The 26477-nt window shown below is 43.8% G+C and overlaps 1 protein-coding gene across 1 annotated transcript in view; it reads right to left on the bottom strand.

Annotated features, from left to right (window-relative positions):
- The window catches only part of TESK2 (testis associated actin remodelling kinase 2), a 126921-nt gene that overhangs the window by 2506 nt on the left and 97938 nt on the right, over positions 1-26477 (bottom strand). Inside the window, exons 5-9 of the mRNA XM_008699292.2 lie at positions 11608-11754; positions 1233-1315; positions 918-1002; positions 581-664; positions 292-378 (exon numbers count right to left, since the gene is read on the bottom strand). Of these exons, the coding sequence (XP_008697514.1) occupies positions 292-378; positions 581-664; positions 918-1002; positions 1233-1315; positions 11608-11754 (486 nt within the window). The remainder of the gene's footprint in view (positions 1-291; positions 379-580; positions 665-917; positions 1003-1232; positions 1316-11607; positions 11755-26477) is intronic.

The raw sequence follows: 26477 nt of genomic DNA, 5'->3' as shown, positions 1-26477 counted from the left end.
CAAAGTCCAACTGAAACCTGACTGGAGCTCTATCAATGTCCAAGGCAAGAGGTGGTGAGTCTGCCCTGCAGGCTGAGGACTGTGTAATACAGAGCAATTTTCCTTTCCTTGGTCCAGGGCTCTGGACAGTCTGTCAGGCCTGGAGGAGGGGCCGTGGGCACTGCCATTCGTCAGTGAAAATGAGGCTCCTCGTGAAGCTAACTGAGCAGCCTGTCCCTACAGTCCTAACCAGATGGAAGGGGTTCAGCCAGCCCCTGACCGAAGCTGGGGGGAGGGGAGGGAGACACTCACGTTACAGCAGTTGAAGGTGAGCTGCAGAAAGTCGGGGGGACAGTCTCCCACCATATGCTGGAACGCGTCATAGTCTAGCCCGAAGTTCTGTGGATAGGTATGGTAGGGTGGGCACATGGTGGACTGGTCATTAATCCCTCCACGCATCCCGGCCTGCTTAGCAGAGGCTGAGAATTGCCCCGAAGTAACCACACAGACAGTTCCAGCAACTCCACCCTGGGAACAACAGTTCCATAGCTTCAAAACCAGCCCAATCCCACTGGCACTGTGCGCGATGCCTGCAGCTCACCTCTGTGCGGGGAAGATAGTCCGGATCAGCCTGGATGCGGGCGATAATCTCACAGAGGATGATACCATAAGAGAACACGTCCGCCTGGTGGGTAGTGAGACCTCAGTTTCCTTCTCAGTGGGGTGAGAGATGGGGATTCTGCCTCTCAGGTCCACCATCCCAGGCCTGAGCCCTATTGTCTGTATTTCATTCAGTTCACTTACTGGGCAGCTCCCGAGGACCAGTCCTGCTCTTAGCAGGATAGAGGTCCTCACCCGGAATGTACAGGGTGATCCTGGATACCTTCTGCTAAGAGTGGATTCTAAGAAGAACCAGGCCCCAGGGTCCCCAGACTCACCTTTTCATTATAGGGCTCATCTCGGAGAACCTCAGGTGCCATCCAGAAGGGTGAGCCTACCACGGCCAGCTTCTCACTCCCCAAGCTGTGGTGTGGGGGTGGAGGGGAGAGTATATGGAAAATGAGCTTGCCACTTGTGCAATGGGATATCTGACCACTGGGAATTCCTCTCCCTGAAGGACAGGCACTAAGACTGACCAAATTTAGGGAGCTGGCATTGAGCTGTGACCAAGTTCTGGCCTCTGGGGAGGAAGCTGGAGTTTTCTCTTTGCTTCAGTCCCTTCTGTGACCCCAGTACCTATTAGGGCTACCCACCTGACGTCAGGAATCTTCTCAGCCAGGCCAAAGTCAGCTACCACTGCAGAGTAACCATTCGCATCCCTCTTTATCAGGCAGTTCTACGGTTCCCAAAGAAGAAGATAATGTGGCTCAGAAGGGGGACCAGCCAGCCATAAGGTTACCACCACTCTTCCCTGCCACAGGGCACCTTGGCCTCTCCTCCTTGGTGAAACCACACGCTTAGGCTGACCCCAGTGGTCAGACTTGGGGGCTCTGTCAGCCATGTGAGATGACACAGGCCTGGATCTTGGGTGGCTGCCCTAAGATTCATATGCTTCAAACAAATATTTATCTTTGCTTTCTATATACTAAGCATGGTTCTAAGTGCCAGAGATACCTCAGTGAACAGACATCTTTGTCCTCTTGGAACTTATAATCTAGTGGAGGAAGACAGACTATCAGGCCCCCGGCCTCCCATCTTCTTTTCCTCAGAATGCAGAGACCCAAAGGCTAGCCTGCCCTGGCCAAGCAATGTAAACGTTAAGACAAGTGCTCAGGCCTGCACTGCCTTCCACTGCCCACAGGATCACAAGCAGCTTCCTCTCCGTCTATGATCCGGCTCTAACCAACTGACCTACCCCCTGCCGGTCCCACGCACACATCTCCAGCCAAACTTGTCCCAGACAAGCTGGACTCCTGAAGCCTGAACAGCGCCCTCGGGCTTCTGTTGTTGCTTATACTGTCCCCTTCCATTTGGAGTGCTCTCCCAACCCCTTTTCACCTCAGAAGATTTCATGTGTTTTAAGGTAAGTGACCTTTCCACCCTGTCCTCTCCAGCTCTCACCACCCTCTCTCTCTTCTCAGCTCCTTTAACGCCTCCTCTCTGCCACTTCCTCTTGCAGTGTAGCAGGGAGCACGTTCTGGTTCAGGCCTTCCCTCCTCATAGCGCTCAACTCATGAGAGAGGCTCAGGATGCGCTCACTGAACAAATGCTGTGGTTCCCAGAGAAAGGACGAACCCAAATGACTTGTAAATAAACACAAAGCAGCAACCAGCTCTCCCCGAACAGCCGCATTCAAAACAGCCCTACAGCACTCATGCAGCAGGCACCCCCCTCCACCCCCTTCCTCCCGAGGCAGGAGACAGTAGGCATCCTTGGCTCAGGGACATCTCCGGGGCCAGCAGGCCCTATTTGACCCACACCTGCCCTCCCTCCTCCTCACCAGGCTTGGCATGCAGTTGCTGAGGCAGCGTCAAGTCACCTCCTGCTTCCTCCGCCTCAGGTACTAATCACCCCCTTCCTTTGGCCTCGACGTGATCATACTATTGTCCCCCCCGAGCTGGAAGGAGCCTGTGACTTCATCTTCTCCTACCCTGGGTCCCAGGTAGAATGCACCATCCCTGGCTTCCAAGCAGGACCATCCCTGTGCTTGTCCCGGCTTTGGCCCTCCCACCAAGTTGTGCTGGCTCAGCACCCCGAACCCCCTGACTATCGCTGTGAGAGGATGGACCCTAGGCCAGCTTGCCTATAAAAAAGCCAAAGCCCAGGCTATAGGGCACAGGCTTGTGACGGCAGTGGCAGCTCAGATCTGTCACGTATTTTTCTCCCCTCCTCCCTTTGCACCAACAACTCAGGCCTCTGTCTCTAAGGCTCAGTCTAAAGTCCTACCTACTATTTGCTGTATAGCCCTCAGAAACAGCCCTGTAAATTCAGCCTGCGGGCAGAGATAAGGAAAAGAATATGGCCACTGTACACTGCCCCTGTCAAAGCTGTGCGGTTTCCGCCCCAGATTCACGTTCATGACCATCTATGTCCACTCACTGCAAACCACCCACCCAGGGGTAAGTGACTTCACAGCTTCTCTGAACAGCTGACAAATGGCTAACACAGGGATGACCAGGGCGCCACAATATGGGACAAGGCGACCCAGCTTAGTGCCCCTCTTAGACCTTCCGACAGCCAACAGCTGGCATTGGAGCCAAAGACAAAGATGGGCTACTGCAAACCAAAAGAGCCAAACTTCAGGAGTCTGTATCTGAGGTCATAAGGAAAACATGGAAGAACCCTGATGGATTAGCCCCTGTGGGATTTTCCAGAAACTCCCAGCCTGCCCTTAAGAGCCTGCCCTTAATGGGGTCTAGGCTAGTGAGGTTTGGCTGGCTGTTTTTACTTTTTTACACACTTTCTTAGACTTTTTACTGTTTTACACACTTGCTGTTTTTACTTCCTTATCTCCCACTCATTCCTCATGGGTTTCTGCTGTGAGTTCCCAGAGAGGATACCAATGACTTCTATGGCATTCATTTCAATAGACAAAACTAGTTCTTAGATACTTGATCTTTCTGCTGTTGACATTGCTGATTACTTCTTTCAACACTTGTATATGTTGATTCAGGAATCTTATTAATACTGGGTGTGCAGGGGCACCTGGTGGCTCAGTCGGTTAAGCATCTGCCTTCAGCTCTAGTCATGATCCCAGGGTCCTGCGACTGATCCCACATGGGGCTCCCTGCTCAGTGGGGAGCCTGCTTCTCCCTCTCCCTCTGCCCCTCCCCCCTCCTCCTCCTCCTCAAATAAATAAATTAAATCTTTAAAACAAAAAATACTGGGGTGCAGAGAATAATCAGTTGTGGTCCTGGAGCTAAGAGACTAGCTATTAGAGGCTAGTTAGAGGCTACTCCTGTTCCCTTTTGATTCTTCTCTCCTGGCTTCTGTGACGCTACAGTTCTGGATTTCCTTCTCTACCTCAGGCTACTCTGCAGGCTCCAGTGCACGCACTTCCCATCGGATGCTCTCAGGGTACTCTCTTGGGCCTACATCTCTCAGGCTCCATTTGTGCTGATGACTCCAGAATGCACATCCTCAGACCTGACCTTTATCCTCAAGCTTCAGATGTGCATATCCACTCTATTTCTGGATAGCTCCTGGGTAACTCATATTCAACTCCATACATGGAAACCTGAAGTCACCTTTTCCCCTCAAAAGCTAAAGCTCCAGCTAGCTGTATTTTCATGTCAGCTGATACTGCCATTTTCCACCCAGTTTGCTAAGATAGCAACCTGGGATTCATCCTAGATTTTTCACTCTTAACTCCAACTAATTTAGCTTCTAAATATTTTTCAAATCAGGGGCGCCTGGGTGGCTCGGTTAACTGTCTGCCCTCGGCTCAGGTCATGATCTCAGGGTTCTGGGATCGAGCCCCCATAGGGCCCCCTGCTCAGAGCAGAGCTGGCTTCTCCCTCTCCCTCTGCTGCTCCCCCTGCTTGTGCTCTCTCTGCAGCTGTCTCTCTCTCTGTCAAATAAATACATAAAATCTTTAAAATATATATATAATAATAATAAATTTCTTTTCAAATCGGTCCCTCCCTCTTCATCCCCACTACCCGTGCCTTAGTCCAGGTCCTTCTCATTCCTCCCTGAATATTGCAATGCTCTTTTTTTTTTTAATTATTTATTTATTTATTTGACAGAGAGAGAGACAGCCAGCGAGAGAGGGAACACAAGCAGGGGGAGTGGGAGAGAAAGAAGCAGGCTCCCAGCAGAGCAGGGAGCCCGATGTGGGGCTCAATCCCAGAACCCTGGGATCATGCCCTGAGCCGAAGGCAGATGCCTAACCACTGAGCCACCCAGGCCCCCTTGCAATGCTCTTCTAACTGGTCTCTCTGGCTTGGTCCAAGCTTGATCTCCATAATCCACCTTCCTCGTTCCTGCCAGCATGACCTTAGTAAAATGTAAACCTGTGTTACTCCCCTATTTAAAAGCTGTCAGTGACATATTGTATGATTCCATTTATATGAAATGTCCAGAATGAGCAAATCCATAAAAAGTGAAAATGGATTAGTGGTTGCCCAGGGCTGAAGGGAGGAGGGACTAGAGTGTGGGGCTTTCATTTTGGAATGATAAAAAATTCCAAAATTAGATAGTGGTGATGGCTGAATATACTAAAAGCCACTGAAATATATACTTTGAAAGGGTAAATTTTATTTTATGTGAAGTATATCTCAAAAAAGCTGAGTGGTTTTCTTCATTTCCTGTCTAGAAGATTCAATCCAAGTTAGACAATATATGATCAGAGTCTTCTCTTTCCAACTCTTATTCCCTACTACTCCTCCCTCCCAGTCTGCACATCATACGGTTCATGCCACTATGCCTTCGTTTATGCAATTCCCTGTGTCTGCTCTGGTCGAGAATATGACCCCCAGCATGTGCACTAATAATAATTAAACTAAACTAATAAGTAGAATTCAATTTTCAAGATTCAGCTCAGCTACCACCTCCTCCAAGAAGCCTACTCTGTACCCTCAGGTTGGGTTAAACACCCTTTTTTCAAAGCATCCTATGCGCTGTCCTCTCTGTAACCTTTGCATCTACCATGTTATAATGAAAGTGTCTGTATAGTCCCTTCCTATGGCTAGACACTATAAGCTTTAGGAGAGCAGTGATGCCTTAACAGGGAGATGGCCCAGAGAATATTTCCTAGCCCCTTAGGTAAGGGAAAGATTGCCTGCTTCTGTCTATATGGTACCTAAGAATTGCAAAACATTTTTTACAAACACAGTCAAAACAACATTGTCAGGGGGGCAGATCCAAGATTTTTACATGTAAGATGAGAAAAAAGAAGTTTCCAACTATAAGTGGTAAAGACCCAGGTCTCCCAATTCTGAAGAGTTCTCCCATGATTCTGCCCTCCCCAGAAAGAGGCTGAAAAGCTCTCCCCCAGGGACTGCAAGGCCATGGCAGAAGCAATGCAGTCTTAAGAGCGCAGCAGGGGCCAGGGCCCACGCAGAAGGCAGCACTGTGTGTAATGCCATAAGACCTCTTCATCTGGGACTCCAGCCACTTATCTCAAATGCTTCCTAAACCCAAAGGCATCTAGTACAGTCCTAGCATTTGTCACCCAACTCGGACATGGCCCCAGTATAACTATGTGGCTACAGAGTACAAAACACGAAGCCCAGAACACTGTGGGGTTCTGAAGAAGCCAGACCAGTTTTCAGGCTGTGTGGAACACAAGGTCCGGTACATAAAGAACGAGGAATGCTTATTTCAAACGTGTCTTTGGGGCGCCTGGGTGGCTCGGTTGGTTAAGTGCCCAACTTGACTTCGGGGTCATGATCTCAGGGTTGTGAGACTGGGCCCTGCATCAGGCACTGTGCTGGGCGTGGAGCCTGCTTAAGATTCCCTCTCCCTCTCCCTCAGCCCTCCCCCCCCCCCCCCCCCCCTCTAAAAAAAAAAAAAAAAAAGGTATCCTTGCCTAGAGTAAGCAGCAGACATAAGGGAGGCTCAGACAGACTTCCCTGAGGTGAGAGGTTCCTGATTTTCAGGTTCAAAAAGGAGCCTAGTCACTACTGCGGCCTGGTTCCCGTTCCTCTGTGTCCCCTCCCCTATTAGAAGTCATCACACCACGGCAGAGAGACCTCTATGTTTGCCTCTTCAGTGACAGAATGCTCCCATTCATCTCTGTCTCAGACCCATCTCTGTCACAGACACACAGAAAGGGCTTAGCAAAAGTTTGTTATATGAAAGTTTGGGCAGATAATTGAAACAACTGGGCTTCTTTTCACATGTGTCAAAGGCATACACTAATCATACATTCAACTCTCCACTGTGGGGACTGAGCTGACAAGGGACTCAAATGGGTGGCCATGAATGCATTTCTGGAAGCCAACACAAATCGTTCAGAATTGGGCCAGAGCAGACACCTGAGAGCAGTTCCTAGAACAGCTGCATAGTCAGTATTAGCACTGAATAAAGCCGCCAGAGTAGAGAAATGTCAAGTCCATTTGTTAATGTTAGTTCCAAGCTAAAGCTATCTCTGCAACAAGATGGCTTTCAATGTGCCATTACCTCTTTCCCCTCACCCCCAACAAATTCACTCCATAAACCCAGTTAGGATCAGAGAGGAAAGGACTGATTCTACATCTCAAGAAAGGTTAAGAGGTTCTTTTCACAGCACAGAGAGATCAGAGCCTGGAATGCCCTCCTAAATGCCCCAGAGGCTGCTACAGTCCAAGTCTCCTAGAAGATTATCTGGTTTGCTGTAACGGGTCCCACCCCTTGCTCTCTATCCCACCCTGTGATCCCATATCTTTCCCACAGCTCTTATGTAATAACCTTCACATAGTTGTCTCCCCAACCAGACTAAGAGACCATCAATGATACAGACTGGGTTCCAGTAATTTCTATGTCTCCAATACTATGTCTTCTAATAGGCCAGTACGAATGGTTCCCAAAAGCTGTTGATAGTTTTCATCACAGAAAACAACAACAACAACAACAACAAAACTAGAGAGTGCCCTAACAACAGACACTCTATGTCTCTCCAGCATTCAGCTTTGTTCCTAATTCATGCTCTCTTCAGTCTCTGAAAATTGGCATTTTCTGCTCATAGTTGTGTGGTATAGCCTAAGACCGCAGCTGAATAGGCTTTTCACTCTGGAATCACCAGCGTGGCTTCTTTAGAGTCCGTGAAAAACCAAACACCAAAACCCACAACCAAGAACAGAGGTACAATTCACAATCCATACTCCTGGGGGGAAGAAGACCAGTGGTGCTTGCCTGCTCCTCGGAAGTCACAGTATTCAGCAGAAGCAAACTGCTCTCTTGGCCGCTCCGACAAGCCAACCTCACGTACAGTTGTACCAGTTACTCCTAAGCTACTGGTAAGAGCCTGTGTGGGGTGATTGCCGCTTCTCAATGGAGCTCATGAACTGAATATTACATATTTACTTCTTACTAAGTAAACTATCAGCATCACCACTGCACAAATCTGTAAACGGCTATTTCTTAGAATTACAAAATTAGACTGAACAGCCCTATCCAACAGACTTCTCACTTTTTTTTTTAAGATTTTATTTATTCATTTGAGAAAGAGAGCGCGAGCCAGAGCACAAGCAGGGAGAGGGGCAAAGGGAGAGAGAGAAGCAGACTCCCCACTAAGCAGGGACCCCTCCCCCCCCCCCGCAGGGCTAGATGCCAGGACCCCGGGACCATGACCCGAGGTGAAGGCAGACGCTTAACCAACTGAGCCACCCAGGTGCCCCGAGGCTTTTCACTCTTGAAAGCAGTGTTTCAGCAACCACTGACGTGTGAATCCTGCAAAGGCAATACTATTTTCAGGAATCACTCTGATAGGAAATTAGGGTTCCTTTTTCCTCTACTATAGGCTCACAATCACTTGGAAAAAAGCATCTGCTTCTCTCTGCCCTGGTTTACCCGCCTGGAACATGTTTCCACTACTGTAAGTCTCCTGTCATCTCTGGTCTGAGAAGCTCAGGCTGATGGTTCCTGTGAGGTCAAGGACAGAATCTGCTTTACAGATTGGGCATACTAAGGTCCCAAGAGCACTTAAGTCACTTGGAGAGGTGGGACAAACTGGGTCTGAGATTCAAAATCCAAGCTCTCAAGCAGATGTTTTGGCCTCTGTGCTATCAACTGCATTCTCTGAAAGAAGGCCAGGAAGCCCCTCCTCCGACAGGCTCTACGCTAGGTGCTAGGAATAAAAAGGTGAGGAAGAGGAGCACTTGTATACTAGTGGGAGACAACACAATAGAACAATCACATAATATGATGGAGACACTACTAAAATATAAGTAAGCCTTTTATTGTCCTTAAAGAAAGCAAGCTCAGATTCAAGGTTGGCAACGAGACCACCTGGAAACCTTAAAGCCCTATTCTGTCCCTTTAGCTTTATTTATCCCTTACGGACTTCTCATTCTTACGGCCACTATCACCACCAAACAGGTCTCCTGGGTGGGGCTGCTCTGTGCATGGCCATACAACCCTCTCCCTAATCCCTGCAACACAGTTACAATAAGGCTGAAACATTCAGACAAAACTTTACCAAAAGTTCAGAGATTAAAGGAGAAGGAACACAGACAGTCTCTAGAACTGGATGGTCTGGCTTATAAGATCCACTTGTTTTTCTTGAACTTGAGATTCCCCATAGTGCACCTCCCAACCTGTCTTCAGGTTGCAAAGTCATTTGTTCCCACCACATGGAAGTATCCTCAATACCTCCTTACAGTTCAGACCCAGGAAATCATAGCCCAGAGACACAGGGAGCTCTTTCTCCTAAATTCCTAATTTCTCATCTCAAGGGAATACCCACTCCCTATTAGGAAAACCAAAGGATAGTGGTCTTACCCTAAAGGTCCAAAGAGGTTAGTCATTTTTACAATATAACACGAAAAGCCCAGATAGAGCTATACTTGACACTTGCATGATGGGACAAACTGCTTTGGAAGCACAGAAGGGAATATGATCAGCTCTTAGGAACTCGCTGGGGGAGCTTTGCTCCAGAAAGCCTAGCCACCCTAACCTAGTGATCTTTCTTTTCCCTGAAAACCTACAGTCTGAAGCTGAACACTCAATTATTAAATGCTGCAGGCTGTTCTTTAATTATTTTCCAACAAGACTGTAAGTACCTCTAGGTCAGAAATTGTCCTTTTGTAATATTCCTTCATCCGTGGTGCCAGGCATAGGAGATATTCATGTGGGGGGGAAATATCTATGTGACTGATAGATAATTCATCAGGATCTCCCTCAACCTTGGAAGAAATGATGCTCTCTCAATAGGCTGCCAAGATGTGATTTCGGCGGCCTGCTCGAGGTGAGAGAAGGCTATCATCAACCCAAGGCAGTGTCTTGATATGACCCTACCCATTTGCCTAGAACAAGAGCAGGTTAGTCTTGATTTTCTAAAACATTCTAAGGAAGAAGAAAAGGCTAAGAGGGGATAAGATACCACCTTTCAGGTCCCAATAAAGATAAAGGACTCCTTATAACTAGGCCTCAGCTGGTCACCAGATTCCACTTGCTGTCTTTTTTTTTTTTTTTTTTTTAAGATTTATTTATTTATTTATTTCAGAGACAGAGAAAGCGAGTGAGCGAGTAGGGGGAGGAGCAGAGGGACAGAATCTTCAAGCAGACTCCTCACTGAGCAGGGAGCCTGATGTGGGGTTTGATCTCACGACTCATGAAACCATGACCTGAGCCGAAACCAAGAGTCAGACGCCCAACTGACTGAGCCACCCACGCCCCTCCACTTGCGACGTTAATGCTGCTTCAGTAACAGTGCAGCTCACTACAAATGGCCCTGCCACACCCAGGGGCCACACATCCACGTCCCCAAAGCTGTTTTCTCTGTAGTAGTTTATAAACCAATGGCCAGGGTCCCTCAGGGGCAGTACTGCTGTGTGGAACACGAGAACCATCGTGTGTGAGGTAGCCAAGGACTTACTGTTCTAGGCGTCATTGGCTCTGACAGTACAGCTTGCTTGTGTCCCCTCTGCAAATTTTGTCTTAAAAAAAGCTCCCTTCCCCCTCATTCATGACAGAAGGGGTGCAGGAGTCTGTGAATGCATGTCTATATGTGTGCATGTGTAGGTGTTGAGGGGGGTTGGAATTAAATGACAGCTATTCTTGGGCAAGTACGAACCTCCTCAATACCTCTCTAGAAGACTTTAACTCTTGCACAGAAGTCATATTAGATGGCTTATAGTTCCCACATCAATGATCAAACAATACTGTTTATACAGGCCTGGTCACGGTGGTGTCCTGGGCCACTTGGCCCTGAAGTGCCTGCCTTGTAGCATGGCCAACTTCCTCTAAAAGCAACTCTTTTCTAACCTGGTCACACAGCAATTTGGACAGCAAGAGACTAGCTGATGCCAAAGAAGAACTGGCAGAAGGGCAGAAACTCAATCACACAGATAGAAAATGGGTCAGTACGTTACAGCCCTCAAAACCTGCATTCAAATGACAAAACCAGTGAACCCCTGCTCTCAGTTAACAGCTACGTCCTGAAGCCACGAGAGAGAACTCTAAGACACAGGCTCCCAATTTGCAATGACTGCTGTCACTCCTATAGGACAGTAATCTCTTAACTCTCCCATGTCACCTGCTCCTGCAACACTCATTCAGACTGGAGTCAAGCATTAAGATTCTTAAGATATATGTGTTGCCTGGCTCAACACTAAAAGGTATCTGCTGTGAGCCAATTGGCTTTCTAAGGACTAGCTATACAGAGTATTATGTTGTATTCTCTGTGATTAAATGTTAAATCTATATGAGATCTTCATCATTTCAAAGCTCATTAATGATTGGTTTCTTTCTTTCTTTTTTTTAAGATTTTATTTATTTATTTGACAGAGAGAGACAGCCAGCGAGAGAGGGAACACAAGCAGGGGGAGTGGGAGAGGAAGAAGCAGGCTCTCTGTGGAGGAGCCTGATGCGGGGCTCGATCCCAGAGCACCAGGATCGATCCCAGAACGCGGGGATCACGCCCTGAGCAGAAGGCAGACGCTTAACAACTGAGCCACCCACGCGCCTCCTGACTGGTTTCTTAACATAGCTTTTTGGTAATGGAAGACAGTGTCTCCAAGAGTTGTGCAAGTACAGCCTTCATACCTTAGATGTGAGGTCCCGATGGAAAATGCCTTTGAAGTGAAGGTAGCTGAGGCCCACTGCTATGTCATAGGCCAGTTTCACCCTCACGGTCCATGGCAAATGCAGGTTACTGTCTAGCAACTGTTCCAGGTTTCCGGAGTTGATATACTGCAAAACAAAAGGAAAAACCCAGCCACCATTTGTCAGGAACGTTTAGGCTGGTGGTGAAACCATCAGAAAATAAATACCTAGAGGATAGAGATTCTACACTTTTTAATTTTTTTTAAGTTACTGAGGGTGTAGTTGGCATCCAGGCACTATGGCAGGCGCTGCACACGAAGACCCTTGCCTTTGCGGAGATGACAATCTATTAAGGGGTACAAACAGTATCCTGTGGTAAATGCTAAAATACCGCTTTGTACAGGTGCGACAGCACTATGACTGCAGAGGATAAAGTTACAAAGTCCATCTGGGCATATCAGAGGAAGCTATAGAGAGGAAATAAGGAGTCAAAAGGATGACCTGGAGGACCAGGAAAGAAAGACAATCCACACAGAGGGAGCAATATATGCAAAGTTATAGATTAAGGGCAAGGTGCATTCAGGAAACTAATTTACTCAATATGGCCAGAGTGCATGAATAGTAGAAACAGGTGAGGCCACTATACTTTGCTAAGATATATGGACTTTATCCTATCGGAACAAAATAAGCCTTTTAAGCAGAAGAGCAAAATGTTCATCTTTGCTTTTCAAAGAAAAGATTATTTAAGCAATGGTATGATTGCTGGATTAGGTGGAGACTATGGAGAAAGGTAAATAGGCAATTATTGCAATAATCTTGGTGCGAGGTCGGTAGCTCAGTTAAGGCGATAGTGCAGACGTTGGAACAGGGCAAGACTCAAGATACAGTTAGATGGCAGAGTTAAAAACAAACAAACACACACACAAAACTTGATGACTGTCTGGATGGGGGCGGGGACGGAACAAGCACAATGAAAATCCCTAGGTTGATCCAGGCTATTAGTCCCTGGATGCCATTATTCAATATCCACAGAATAGAGAGAAGGACAGATTTTTAGAAGAAGAAGCAAGGTTAAAAATAGTGAGGTCAGGAGTGCCTGGGTGGCACAGCGGTTAAGCGCCTGCCTTCGGCTCAGGGCGTGATCCCGGCGTTATGGGATCGAGCCCCACATCAGGCTCCTCTGCTAGGAGCCTGCTTCTTCCTCTCCCACTCCCCCTGCTTGTGTTCCCTCTCTCGCTGGCTGTCTCTATCTCTGTCAAATAAATAAATAAAAATCTTTATAAAAAAAAAAATAGTGAGGTCAGCTATGACATGTTGAGTTTAAGCACTTGTGGGACAGCCAAGGTAGATATGTCCTAAAAAGAGCTTAAAGTTTAGGAACAAAGACTGAGCTAAAGACCAACATTTAGGAGGCAGTAACATTGAGCTGAAGTAATCACTGATGCCAAGGGATGTATGAAGTTGTCCAGGGGTTAACATATGAAGTGAGAAATTAACAGAATCCTAAGGTATGGCAACATTTAAAGGAGCAGGCAGAGGAAGAACCAAGCAAGAATGTTACCATAGAAGCCCAAGAAGGAGAACATTCCAAAGTTCAGATGACCAAAAGTATCAAATGCCATACAGATCAAGTAAGGTGAGCATGAAAAGTGCCCACTGAACTTGCAACTAAGAAGTCATTGGCAACTATGGCCAAAGGAGTTGGTTAAGACCAGAGTTAAGACCAAAGTGAACTGAGGAGTGAACGGAAGATAAGGCTGTGGAGAAACTATGTGAAGATGTACTCTCTCAGTAAATTGGCTGTTCATCATTTCTACATACCCATGAAGGGCTGCCTTGCTTAAAAAAAAAAAAAAAAAGAGCAAATAAATGTATTTACATAGAGATGATAATAAGAGCAAGGGTAATAATAATAACAATAGCAACAACTAGTATTTATTTATATAGTGCTTACTTTGTGCCAGGCACTAGTCTAAGAACTTTACATTAATTATCTTGTTTAATCTGCACATAACCCTATGAATTAAGTGTACTATTATTCTCATTTTATAAACGGCATTTAGACTTTAAGAGCCAGGGCTCAAACCCAGGCAGTCTGGCCCAGGGTCCACATTCTTCCCCACTACATTACATTAGAGTTACAGGCCACAGCATCTGAGTCGAAGAGCCTCATACAGAACAGGAGCTCAAAAATTTTTACCAATTAGATCATGAATTTATTTAAACCTCACATGATATATTATCTCCCTCCTGCTTCCACAAGAGATAAAGGGGAAAATTCCTCTAAGCCTAAAATTAAGCTCTTAAATACCTATTTTGGGGGGTGATACTGAATTTTTCAAAAGACTAGGGAACCTAAAGGGATAGCAGGCAAGAGATCTGAATTTTAGTCCAATTCTGCCTCTTAATAACCAATTACCTTTGGACAAATCAACTAATGAGGCTATCCTTCAGCTTTCCTACCTATAAAACAGATAATTCCTGATCCATATAACTTACAATGTCATTATGTGAATCTAATACAAACATATGAAAGTGCTTAGAAAAATATTTAAGCGCCACATAATGAGATGTCACGATGTGGTAACATAAGCACCAAAAAGGACCAGCTGGGGGCAGCACGATGCAGCAGCTCAAATCCTCGGATGCGGTGGAGCAGGCTTGGCACCGCAGAGAATGGCTAAAAATAAACCTAACTTCTCAAAAGGGAAACCTGTCAATCTGCTTCATTCTGTTTTTAATCCATCTTGGAAATCTCAAAATGGGCATAACGACGGCATTAACACAGCGCCTTTCATCTCTTCACTTTAGTTGAATCTGTCCACGGTTCACATTTAAGGAGCTCGCTTGCTAAAAAGAAACTGAACTTGCAAACTCCAAGCCTATTGGGGACAACACAGTGGACGCTAATCATACAGACAAATTTCTTTAGTTCTGAGAGCCAGAAAGACCTAAAAAGGTGTTGGTTCACTTCCTTGATAATGGTGAGGATGCGACGTGAAGGCCTGACTTCAGGAGCCCCTGAGGTTTCCCAATGGAGGGCCAGGCAGAAAAGACTATGATGAAAAGGCTATATTTGCATTCTCTCTGGGCCAGGCTAAGCCAGTACTCTTGATTCTGGTTCAGAAAAACACATATTTACTCTTTTCAGCATGTCTCTAAAGACTTGAGAAATCCATAGATCAAGGCAGAAGGTGGAGAGCAGAGGAGAAAGGTGGGGCGCATCACACCACTAGTAGGCTCTGGTTTTTCCAGCAAGATGGAAGAAGCACAAACCAGGACCAGAGAAGGAAACTAAATGGAGTTTATTGTTAGAACCCATTTCTCTTGCTTGCCTTTGGTGAATATTTTTAGAGGGGGCTGATAAGCCTCTGGGCCTTCAGAAACCACAACTTCGGAGTGTCTCAAGACCTTTGCATGTATGAAGAAAGGAAGTTTGAGATCTGCCAACAAGGAAGATTTCTAAGTTGCTACACACTCTGTGTGCCCATTAGCTGGGACGTTCACTTCCCCATAAGCAACTCCCAGGGCAGGCTCAGCTGGTGTGTCCTCTGAACAAATCCCTCTGTGGGAAGCAGAGGCAAGATCAACTACACCAGCTTCCCAGAATGAGAGTAACAGCTGCTTCCGCTTTGTTTTCTTCCAGACCACTCCCTTGAGCAGCTCTACAAAACAACCTAAGGCATTGGCAATGCACTTAATTAACCTACTAGAGAGAGAAGTTTTTACGTTTTTTATTGTTGTCCTTTTAAACTTTCAAGTTCAGAAAACTGTAATATCAGCCCATCAAATGTGATAGGTACTTCAGTACCTCTTAGTGACTCTTCCCCAATTTCATCTACACTAAAACCTGCCTTTCCAACTCGTGGTCTAATAAAATATTATAACAGAGTTTTTACCATTTCATTTGTGTTTGATACTTGATTTCATTAAAGACTCTTCCTAAAAGGCAGTCAATAAATAAATGTGTGCTGGAGACTAAACAATATTACGTATGCAAGAAATCATATGTCGGGGCGCCTGGGTGGCTCAGTCGTTAAGCGTCTGCCTTCGGCTCAGGGCATAATCCTGGAGTTCTGGGATCGAGCCCCACATCAGGCTCCTCAGCTGGGAGCCTGCTTCTTCCTCTCCCACTCCCCCTGCTTGTGTTCCCTCTCTTGCTGGCTGTCTCTATCTCTGTCAAATAAATAAATAAATCTTTAAAAAAAAAAAAAGAAAGAAAAGTCAGGAATTGAAGCCAGGAGAATAGTTAGGAGGCTTCTGGAGTCATCCAGCTGGGAAGGTGTGAATAAGACAATGACCGCAAGAACGAAAAGGAGGCTAATATCTGGAGACAGCTGAGAGGTAGAAGCAACAGGATCTGGGGTTTAATTAAAGGCAGGGAGTAATTAAAGGAAATAATGCGTACAAAGTATGCCCAGCATAGTGCTTAGCTCATAGTATACAACTCACTCTTCCCACTATCAATATCTTATCTTCATAACCCCTCCCTGGGTTATTCCACTGGCTTTCTAACTAGTCTTCTTGTCCATTTCTTGTATCTTAAACAGACACAGCCCTCATTGCAATCCATGTTCCATAATACAGCCAAATACTCCTTCTGAAATGCCCACCTAGAGTCAATCCCCTGTTAAATTATTCAGTGATGCCCTATTACTGTTAGGATAAAACCCACAACCCTTACTTGGCATGGAATATGAAGCCTTTCACTCCTGCTTATACAGGTCTGACCCCTGCTTATTTGCACATTTGCACACGTTGCTGGTCCTTTTACCTGGAATACCCTTCCCTCACCCAGGCCTGGCTAATCACTCACTGTTGAGGATTCAGTTCCATTTTATGGAAGCCCATATGTAGGACTGGGAATAAGAAGGACAATCTGTGCAAAAGGAACACAAAGATAAAGTGCAGAAATTAGTAGTTATTCCTTTACTTTTTCCTGAATGAGGTATAAATAGGGAGAAGGGATGAAGCTAAAAAATAAAGATGGACGGTACAGTATAGTGGAAAAGCCCACATACCACGGAGTTAGACTGCCTAGGATGGACTCTCACCTGTGACTAGCGGTGTGACCCTGGGTTGGTCATTAAATTTCTTTAATACTCATCTATAAAATGGGAATAAGAATACTATCTACCCCCCTCAAAAAAAAGATTAGTACCTAACCTATAGAGTTATAAAGATTCAATCAATTGATGTGTAAAATGCTTAGAACAATGTCAAAGAAAGTTCTCAGTATATGTCAGTTGTTATCTATTGCTGTTACTATTTTATTTATTATTACAAATGTGTAATTTTTAGAGAAGTTCTGGAACAGCAAGATGAAACATCTACAGTTAATTTGTCAGATCACAGGGGCACTAAAGATTTACAGGTAGAGTATATTATGATCTGTCGTGTGTTGAATCATGTCTCCCCAAAAGATATGCTCACGTCCTAACCCCTGGTAATTGTAAATGTGACCTTTTTGGGAAATAGAGTCTTTGCAGATGGAAAATCAAATAAAGATGGGATCATACCGGAGTAGGGTAGACCCTTAGTCCAATAGGATTGGTATCTTTATAAAAAGAGAAGAGACACAGACACACAGGGAGAGTGTTATGTAATAAGGGAAGCAGAGATGTGACTGATACATCTATAAGCCAAGAAACACCACCAGAAGCTAGGAAGAGGTAAGGAAGGATATTCCCCTAGAGCTTTCATAGAGAACATGGCCCTGTCAACAGTTTGATTTTGGACTTCCAACCTTCAGAACTGTAGAAGAATCAATTTCTGTTGTTATAAGCCACCCACATTGTAGTGTTTTGTCATGGCAGCCCTAGGAAACTAATACATGCCCAAAACTACATTTTAGAAAGGTCATGCTGGTAGCAGGATAGAGAAGGAACTAGAGGAAGGTCTGGAGGGTACTGTGACAGTCCAGATGAGACATGACCAAATTCCTGACTTAGGCATGAAAAGGTGGACTAGAGTTAGAAAACGCAGAGATAGAGTCTAAAGGATATAGCAACTGGGTGGTAAATACGAGAACTGAAGGAAAAGAAAGGTAACTCAGAGATTCCAAACTCAGGTGTTTGGAGAAGATAAGAAGGGGTCCTATCATCTTACATTCCATCAGTAAGTCAGAAACACATCAGAAACCAGCATCAATGTCAAATAACCAAATCAGTGACTTGTCAAACCTCTGTTCTTCGGATAAGCCCTCCACAGATGAGGGCCCGGGCCCCGACCTAGTTTTCACTGAAGCCCAACAATGCCATTGTGCCAGCCACTGTATGTTTTTTGGTTGGCTCCAAACACAAAGGCTAGCAGACATCCCATCCTGCTGGCTTGGTTTGAAGAAGAAAAGCAAGCTTTGTTACTGCCCCGGGTAATTTCAGGACAGGCATCCCAAGAGCGCCCTGTGGGAGGCTTGTGCCCCCAAGGAGCCTCCTGTTCTCAGCTCGAGGTTCTGCAGCCACCACAAGCATATATCCCTTCATCTGCCAAAACCCGCATTCGCCACTGTTCAGGAGGTCCACTAGGGCTTGCCTGACTGAAACAGTCAGTAGCAACGAACTGACCCAAAAAGAAAGGGAACCCAAAATGTGTTTGAACATATTTAAATGTTTCACTCTCTTTGCCTTCATATATGTTTATCTACTGCCCAGAATACTCTTCTTCCCCTTCATAGCTTTGTTAACTCTTATTCATCCTCCTAATCCTAGCTCAAGTCTTCTATTTTGGAAAGCATTTCCTAACACCCTATTCTATACTTTGTGACACTTTAGCCCCCCGTATGCATTTCTACTATTGCTTACCACATTGTACTATAACCTTGATGGCAGGGACCAGGTCTTTCTCAACTTTGTGAGCCCAGTATCCAGTGAACAATAAATTGTTGAATGAACAAGTGAATAAGTACATTTAAATACATGCAGACAGGTTTTAAGCTCTCTCATATTAGAAGCCATTCCAATTCAATGTAGATCAAAAGGGAAGTGTGCCTTTAGAGAATTTTTCTGATAAATAGCATCCAAAACAAATATTTAATAATGCTTATTATTGGCATTACTGGCACCAGGCTGACTCAGTTGGTAGGGTGCGTGACTCTTGATCTCAGGGTTTTGAGTTAGAGCCCCATGTTGGGTGTGGAGATTACTTAAAAATAAAATCTTTTAAATAATAATAGTAAAAATGCCTACTATAGGGGCGCCTGGGTAGCGCAGTCGTTAAAGCGTCTGCCTTCGGCTCAGGGCGTGATCCCGGCACGCCAGGATCGAGTCCCACATCGGGCTCCTCTGCTGTGAGCCTGCTTCTTCCTCTCCCACTCCCCCTGCTGTGTTCCCTCTCTCGCTGGCTGTCTCTCCGTCACATAAATAAATAAAATCTTTAAAAAAAAAAAAATGCCTACTATATGGCGGATATTATGGTAACACTGGAAATAAAATGAAACACAAAACAGTACATTTGGCCACTCAGTGATATAAAATTCTGAGGATACTTTTATCAGACTATTGGCAAACTCCTTCAAGTGGTCAAAATCACATGGACTTAAAAAATATAACTGCGTGGGGTGCCTGGGTGGCACAGCGGTTAGGCGTCTGCCTTCGGCTCGGGACGTGATCCTGGCGTTATGGGATCGGGCCCCACATCAGGCTCCTCCATTATGAGCCTGCTTCTTCCTCTCCCACTCCCCCTGCTGTGTTCCCTCTCTTGCTGGCTGTCTCTATCTCTGTCAAGTAAATAAATAAAATCTTAAAAAAAAAAAAATATATATATATATGTATTTTGTTACATGTAAAACANTTAAGCGTCTGCCTTCGGCTCAGGGCGTGATCCCGGCGTTCCGGGATCGAGTCCCACATCAGGCTCCTAGGCTGGGAGCCTGCTTCTTCCTCTCCCTCTCCCCTGCTGTGTTCCCTCTCTCGCTGGCTGTCTGTCACATAAATAAATAAAAAATCTTTAAAAAAAAAAAAAAAAAGAATATGTTTGCTTAACACACCTGAAGCAGTAGGAGTGTTTTTCTATGCATGTAAGCTACTATAAACATCAAAATGACTGTTTACCTACAAGATTTGAAAAAGTGTGATTAAGCTTTTCCCAGATTTTTAACTCTTCCATCAAACATCTCATAATCAAAATCAAATTTGTTTAAATAAACTAAACATTAAAAGATAAATCCGTAGAATAAATCTTCTCAAAGAAATAAACTAAGAAATAGTAAGACTGTTCCCTTTACCCTGTGATGCTCTACTCACAATCAATGGTTGTAGACATGATTTAAGATCAGGCCGGGGCTCCTAACTACTTCATCCAGTTTGCTTTCGTATTCCCAAATCCATAAGGCTATTGCGTTCATGCTTAAAATTATTCTTACCTCCAGCATGCTACCCCACATCTACTACAACCCAGCACTCTGCAGACCCACATAGGAATCTTTGACATTCACCTGGTGACCGGGCTCAGAGCGAACAAAGCAATCCATTAAGGAAGACAAACACACCCTGGCTCCCCATCATATCTGAGGAAAAGGGGCTTGACAGTGGACAAAATGAAAATAGAAACCAAAAGAAGTGAAGTTTCTAATTAAGGTGATTTATATCAAAGGAACTGCATCTTCAAATGAACCAATCATTTCTTCTACCTACTCTGCCTATATTAGCATACCACTTTGCCTCGGAATAAGGAATAAATCAAGCAGAAGTTAAAAGAAGCAAACAAGTTTAAAGGGTATCTTCTAGTGGCAAACAGTAGGTGGAGGGGTAGAAAGGGAGGAAAGGTTTCCAACTTGCTATGGGAAGATAGCTTCCCACCCCAATAGTCACTCCAAGTGCAGGCAGAAATCTCTTCCAAAGGGTAAAGGTCAAATGGGTAACTAAATACCCTCATGTTCACAGAAATCCATGAAGACTACTACAAGTTACCAAAGGAAGGGGTGGAGACAGAGGACCCAGCCAGGTCTGGTTCTATTGCAGACAAAACAGATTTGAGGTCTGGTATATACACAAGTATCTATAGCCTCAAACAAGAAAAGAGAGCCTTCTCTTTTCCTTGGTTTCAAACCATCTCAGATGTCAGAATGATGTCCCCTCTTTAATGAGAGAATGAGAAAAATCAGGTGGTTAATCTTGAGTGTAAATCTGGATTTATTCTACCAACTTGTTTAAAATTATCTTTCCTGTCAGCCACTGGGACTCCCAGGGAAGCAGCTAATGCTAGTCTAATGCCAACTCTCAATTTAAGTAAAGCAGCAGATCTGGATATAATGCCATTCGGAAGGATTTTGGGGATTCTAAACTGAAAAAATGTTTTTTCCAAATGACAAGAAGCAGAGAAAGAACATATCACTCAATTCTGAAACGCTTTCCAAATAAATTCAGAAGGTCCTGACACATAATTAACTTCTTTTCATGAATTCATTGAAAACAGGTTCAATACCGTGTCTGGTAAAGTAGGCCCCCATAAATACTTGTTGAATGAACTAATGAATGAAGTGTCCCTAGCCATCTATCTACATATAGGGATTCCTTCTCCACACTCCATGAGTCAGCTCTCATCAGCTACCTCAGTCTTCAGGGCTTAGACCGGGAAGGTCTTGCTCAAGGAAGAGCCTTAAGTTGGGCTAAGAAAAAGACTGAGCCTGGTATTCTATAGTGAAGAAACTATGCCAATTACAGCATTATATTTAAAAAAAAAAAAAAAGGTTCCCAGGTAATATACACACAGCAGAGAAAGGAGAAATATTCCAGCTCTACTCCAAGTTTTCCACATCTCAGTAAATGGCACCACCACCTACCTAGAAACTGGGTACCATCTGATTTCTCATTCTCCTTATCGAAGTCACAGTCAAGACCTTGTGTTTATATTTTCCAAGACAGATCTTCACATAGATACCACCCCAGTCCAAACCATCCACATCTGTCATATAATCTCTAATATAAGTTTCTCCTATGGTTGGTCTCCATGCCCTCACTTTTGCCCCTCAACAATCTATTCTCCCCAGAGCAGCCAAGCTGCTGTGTTTTAAATGCAAATTGTATCATATTCCCTCCTATCAAAAACCCTTCTGGCTTCCTGCTGCATTTAAATTTCAAAATCCTTACCATGGCTTGTAAGACCCTGCATGATCTAGCCTCTGTCTTTTTCCCCAAATTTTAATGTTCTTCTATCTGATCTTCATGAATGCCTCCTTATCTTTTAGGTAGTGTCAGAAAAGTATTTGATGACGTTACGTACAAGATAAGTTAGTCAGGGGGCAAGATTAGTCTGGGTGGCTTAGTCAGTTAGGCATCTGACTCTTGATTTCAGCTCAGGTCATGATCTCAGGGTCATGAGATCCAGCCCAGCACTGGGCTCCCTGCTCAGCATGGAGACTCATTGAGATTCTCTCTCCTCTGCTTCTGCCTCTCCCCTTGCTTGCTCTCTCTCAAAATAAATAAACAAAATCTTTTTTTTTAAAGGTAAGTTAGTACCAGCATATGTCTACTATACTGTTCTTATTTATCTCACTTGCCATGATGGATAAAAATTTTTTTCAAAAGTACAAAGTACATATTCATAGGGAAAACAATGCCAAAGTCTACAGAATAACAATATGACAGAATATATCTGAAAGGTAAGCCATTCTAAGCCCCATATCAGACATCTTCCTTCTATAACGTCCTTGCAAGTAACCAAAGCAACCCATATTAGCTTCATCAAGAGAAATAGGTAGTGAAGAGACTAAGAACCACACTAAACACAACTGTTCTCCTTAACTGTGGTGCCCTCGGCTAACAGTCCAGCCTCCCAACATGTAACAACATTGTCTTTAACTTTCCTGACTTGATAGAAAAGCAGTGCCTGAAGAAACCCAACTAATCCTTCTAACCTGACCCCTATCCCTTCAATGACCTGCTACCTATTTCTTGCTAGTGGTAAACAAAACAGAAAACAGCCCTAGTCCTCATGGAAATATGGGAGAGAGAGAGACAATAAACAAACATTCATATAAATGAAGAGTTATATGTTATATGTTATAAGATGTGCTACAATGAAAGAAAAAAGAGTGCTAACAACGAGAATTAGAACCCAACTCACAATCTGGAGGTAGGGAGGTCATTAGGAAAAGCCACTCCAAAGAACTGAAAATTTAAACTAAGACTTAAAAATTGAGGCGTTAAGTTGGGTAAAAAGTGGGAGAATCACTTTTCAAATTTTATCTCTCTAATTCTCGCTTTCTTCTTACATGAAATAGCAGTAATAACGACTATATCTCACAGGGTTGTCGTAAGGATGAAAAAAGAAAATACATATAACACTTAACATTCCAGAAATAACAGCTATTTCTTTAATGAGTATGTCTGATTTTAAATTTTTTAAAAAAAAGTTTGGGGGGGGCACCTTGGTGGCTTAGTCAGTTGAGACTCTTGATTTTGGCTCAGGTCATGATCTCAGGGTCCTGGGATTGAGCCCCAAGTTGGGCTCCATGCTGAACATGGAGTCTGCTTGAGTATTCTCTCCCTTTCCCTCTCCCTCTGCTCTTCCCCTTGCTTACTCTCTCTTTCTCTCTCTCTCAAATAAATAAATAAATAAATCTTCAAAAAAAAAAAAAAGTTTTTTTTAAAGTGTCCCTGGTACTGCCAACTACGATAAATTATTGGTTTAAAAAAAATGAAATATTTTCTTATCCAAAACTTTCGTTGACTTATCAGGTAAGCAGGATGTCTATTGTTTTATCTGTATTTCCAAAAGTCCAGTGCTCAGTTCTGTTCCTTCTGGGTGTACCAGAAATACATGTTTGACTGACGAGCTAATCTGGATGGAAAATAAGTTGTTGAGCAAATTAGTTACAGAGTCAAATGATGACTATGCAAGAGGTGTTATAATTAAACAACACAAAAGCCATTTAGAAATGATTCCATTCATGAGGCAAGAGTTCTAGCCATTCGTACAGGCCCCAAAATACATTTTTAAATGTATTTTTAAAAGAAATTTTTAAAAGAAAATTTACCTCCACTTTGGCATAAAATGTGCTTCCTTTTGCCCCTATTCAGTCATTTAGTCAATATCTCTAAAGTGGCTTCTAACTACAAAGTACTGCTGGGAGATCAGGAATACACAGATGAGTAAAATACTACCCCTATAATAACCAGCAACTAATTGGTTGTATAAGGCACTTTCATAGTTACCTCATTTGAACCTTGCAACATCCCAAAACATTCTTGTTATCCTTTTTAAAAATTTTTTTATAAATGAGGAAATCAAGCCTAGAGAATTTAAATAATTTGCCTATGGTTATTCAACTAGTAATGGTGGAGTCTGGATTTTTACCCAAGCCTTTTGACCCCAAAGCCTGGGTTTCTTCTACTCTGGAAGCTTATATTTATATAGGGAAACCAAAGAAAAATAACTTTAATACATGACAAAATGTGTAATAAGATGTATATGTATATGTACACACACACACACACACACACACACGAGAAGAAGATCAATGGAAGGGCCAAATTTGGCAAGGAGGGGGGAGCAAACAATGTCAATGAAAGAATCAGAAAAGGTTTTATGAAGAAATAAGTGGACTTTTGAGCCAAGTCTTGAAGAGAAAGAAGATTTCTATAGGATAAAGAGAAAGAGTACATTTGAAGATAAAAAAAAAATGAATAAGGAGGCAAAAAAACGCAGACCATGTTTAGTAAACACATGAAAAGTAGTTTGTCTGAAGGACAGAGTACTTGTTAAAGAAGACCTAGCAGAAAAAAGGCAAGATGATGCTAGAGCACAGAGGACTAGGATGCCAAACTGAGAGTATCCGAATTCCATGTTGTTGTTGTTTTTTAGAGATTTTATCTACCTACCCATTTGACAGAGAGAGACAGAGAGAGAGAACAAGCGGGGGGGGGGGGCAGCAGAGGAAGAGGGAGAAGCAGGCTCCCCGCTGAGCAGGGACTCCAATACGGGGCTCAATCCCAGGACCCTGGGATCATGATCTGAGCCGAAGGCAGTCACTCAACCGACTGAGCCACCCAGGCGCCCCCTGAACTCCGTGTTTTAAACCTAGCTGTGCACAGGATAAGCTAGGCACTTTATAAATTCATGAAATTTTTAAATACAGACACCTAGGCCTCTTCCAAGACTTTAATTCAGTGGGTCTTGTGTGAGGTCCTGGCATCTGCACTTTCTAAAAAGCTCCTAAGCAATTCTGGTAAGCAACTAAGGTTATAAAACTACGCTATAATCAATGAAGAAATCACTGAAGGTTTTGAGCCAGAAAATGCCACTGATTATTCACAACAAATATGATAAGCAGCTATCATTTTTCAGGCTTTATACTAGGAAGCAACTGATAACAATGTAAATAAAATGGTCCTTGCCCTTAAGGAATTTATAACCTACATACATGAACGGTAAATAAAAATCAATGATAAATACTATTGTAATATTGAAGTAAATAGGAGGGGTACCTACCCTTAGGATATCAGAAAATAAGAGAAAATAAGTTAAGTAAGAGTTCGCCAGGCCAATGGAAGATGGAGAGGTTGTGTTCTAGGCAGAGAGAAGAGCTGGTACATAGGCCCAGAAATGGAAAAGGTCATGTCCCATTGTGGAACTGAAAAAGTTCACATAATTGAGACAGCGGCAAAGAGGTCAGAGAAGTGAGCAGTGAGGCCACACAGACAAGCAGTAGTAGGATCAGATGTTTTGACTTAACCCTGAGGACAATGAGGAGCCACAGAAGGGTTTATACACGGAGAAACAAAATTAGATTTGGATTAAACACTGTGCTTCTGTCCATCAACAGATGAATGGATAAGTAAAATGTGGTATATATTTACAATGGAATATTTTCATCCTTAAAAAGGAGGGAAATCCTGTCACATGTTACAACATGGATCAACCGTTAGGACATTATGCTAAGTGAAATAAGCACAAAAAGACTGTCACAAAAAGACAAAATGCTGTATGATTTCACTTTTATGAGGTACCTGGAGCAGTCAAAATCATAGAAACAGAAAGTAAAAGATGAAAAAGATCTGGAGATCTGTTGCACAACAATGTAAATGTATTTAATACTATCTACTGAACTGTACACTTAAAAATGGCTAAGATAGTTAAAATATATATTTGTACTTTAAAAGGACCACTTGGCTGGCAACATGGGTAGTATGGATTTAAGGGGAGAAGAAGACTGATAGACTAGTTAGAAGGTTATTGCAAGATGGTGGCAGAAGGAACTGGTGTAAGGTGAATGGATTCAATATAGGAAGAAGGTAAAGTGGACATGGTGATTGATAAGACCACAGAAAGTGGGAGAGGTTGGGGATGAAGGAAAAGAGAACTATCAGCTAAATAGTAGAAAGGCTAAACACTATACTAATACTTTTACAGGTTATTACTTTAACGTTTATTAAGCAGCTACTTGTGCTACACGTACAAGAAGGCTTTAGACAGGGGCGCCTGGGTGGCTCAGTCGTTAAGCATCTGCCTTTGGCTCAGGGCGTGATCCCGACGTTCTGGGATCAAGCCCCACATCAGGCTCCTCTGCTAGGAGCCTGCTTCTTCCTCTCCCACTCCCCCTGCTTGTGTTCCCTCTCTCGCTGGCTGTCTCTCTCTCTCTCAAATGAATAAATAAAATCTTAAAAAAAAAAAAAAAAAAGGAAGGCTTTAGACAATTGTTCTGCCATCTTCATAGACTAGCTTCTCTTTTTCGAAGTTGACCTAAATAAGCCCTTGACCGAAAGTGTCTGCTTAATTATTTGTTGAATAGAAAATAAGCATAAGCAATTACTACAGGAAGGTGAAATGTGCTAAAATGTACTATATAAGCAAATAATGGTGACCATGATAACAAGAAAAGACCAACACGAAGAACAAGTAAACACAGAAAGTGCAGACAGCGATGATGTATG

This window comes from Ursus maritimus, unplaced genomic scaffold, assembly GCF_017311325.1.
Source record: "Ursus maritimus isolate PB19 unplaced genomic scaffold, ASM1731132v1 scaffold_12, whole genome shotgun sequence".
Classification (NCBI taxonomy): domain Eukaryota; kingdom Metazoa; phylum Chordata; class Mammalia; order Carnivora; family Ursidae; genus Ursus; species Ursus maritimus.
Note: the sequence above shows the minus strand (reverse complement) of the source record. Positions and strands in the feature narration are given on the sequence as shown.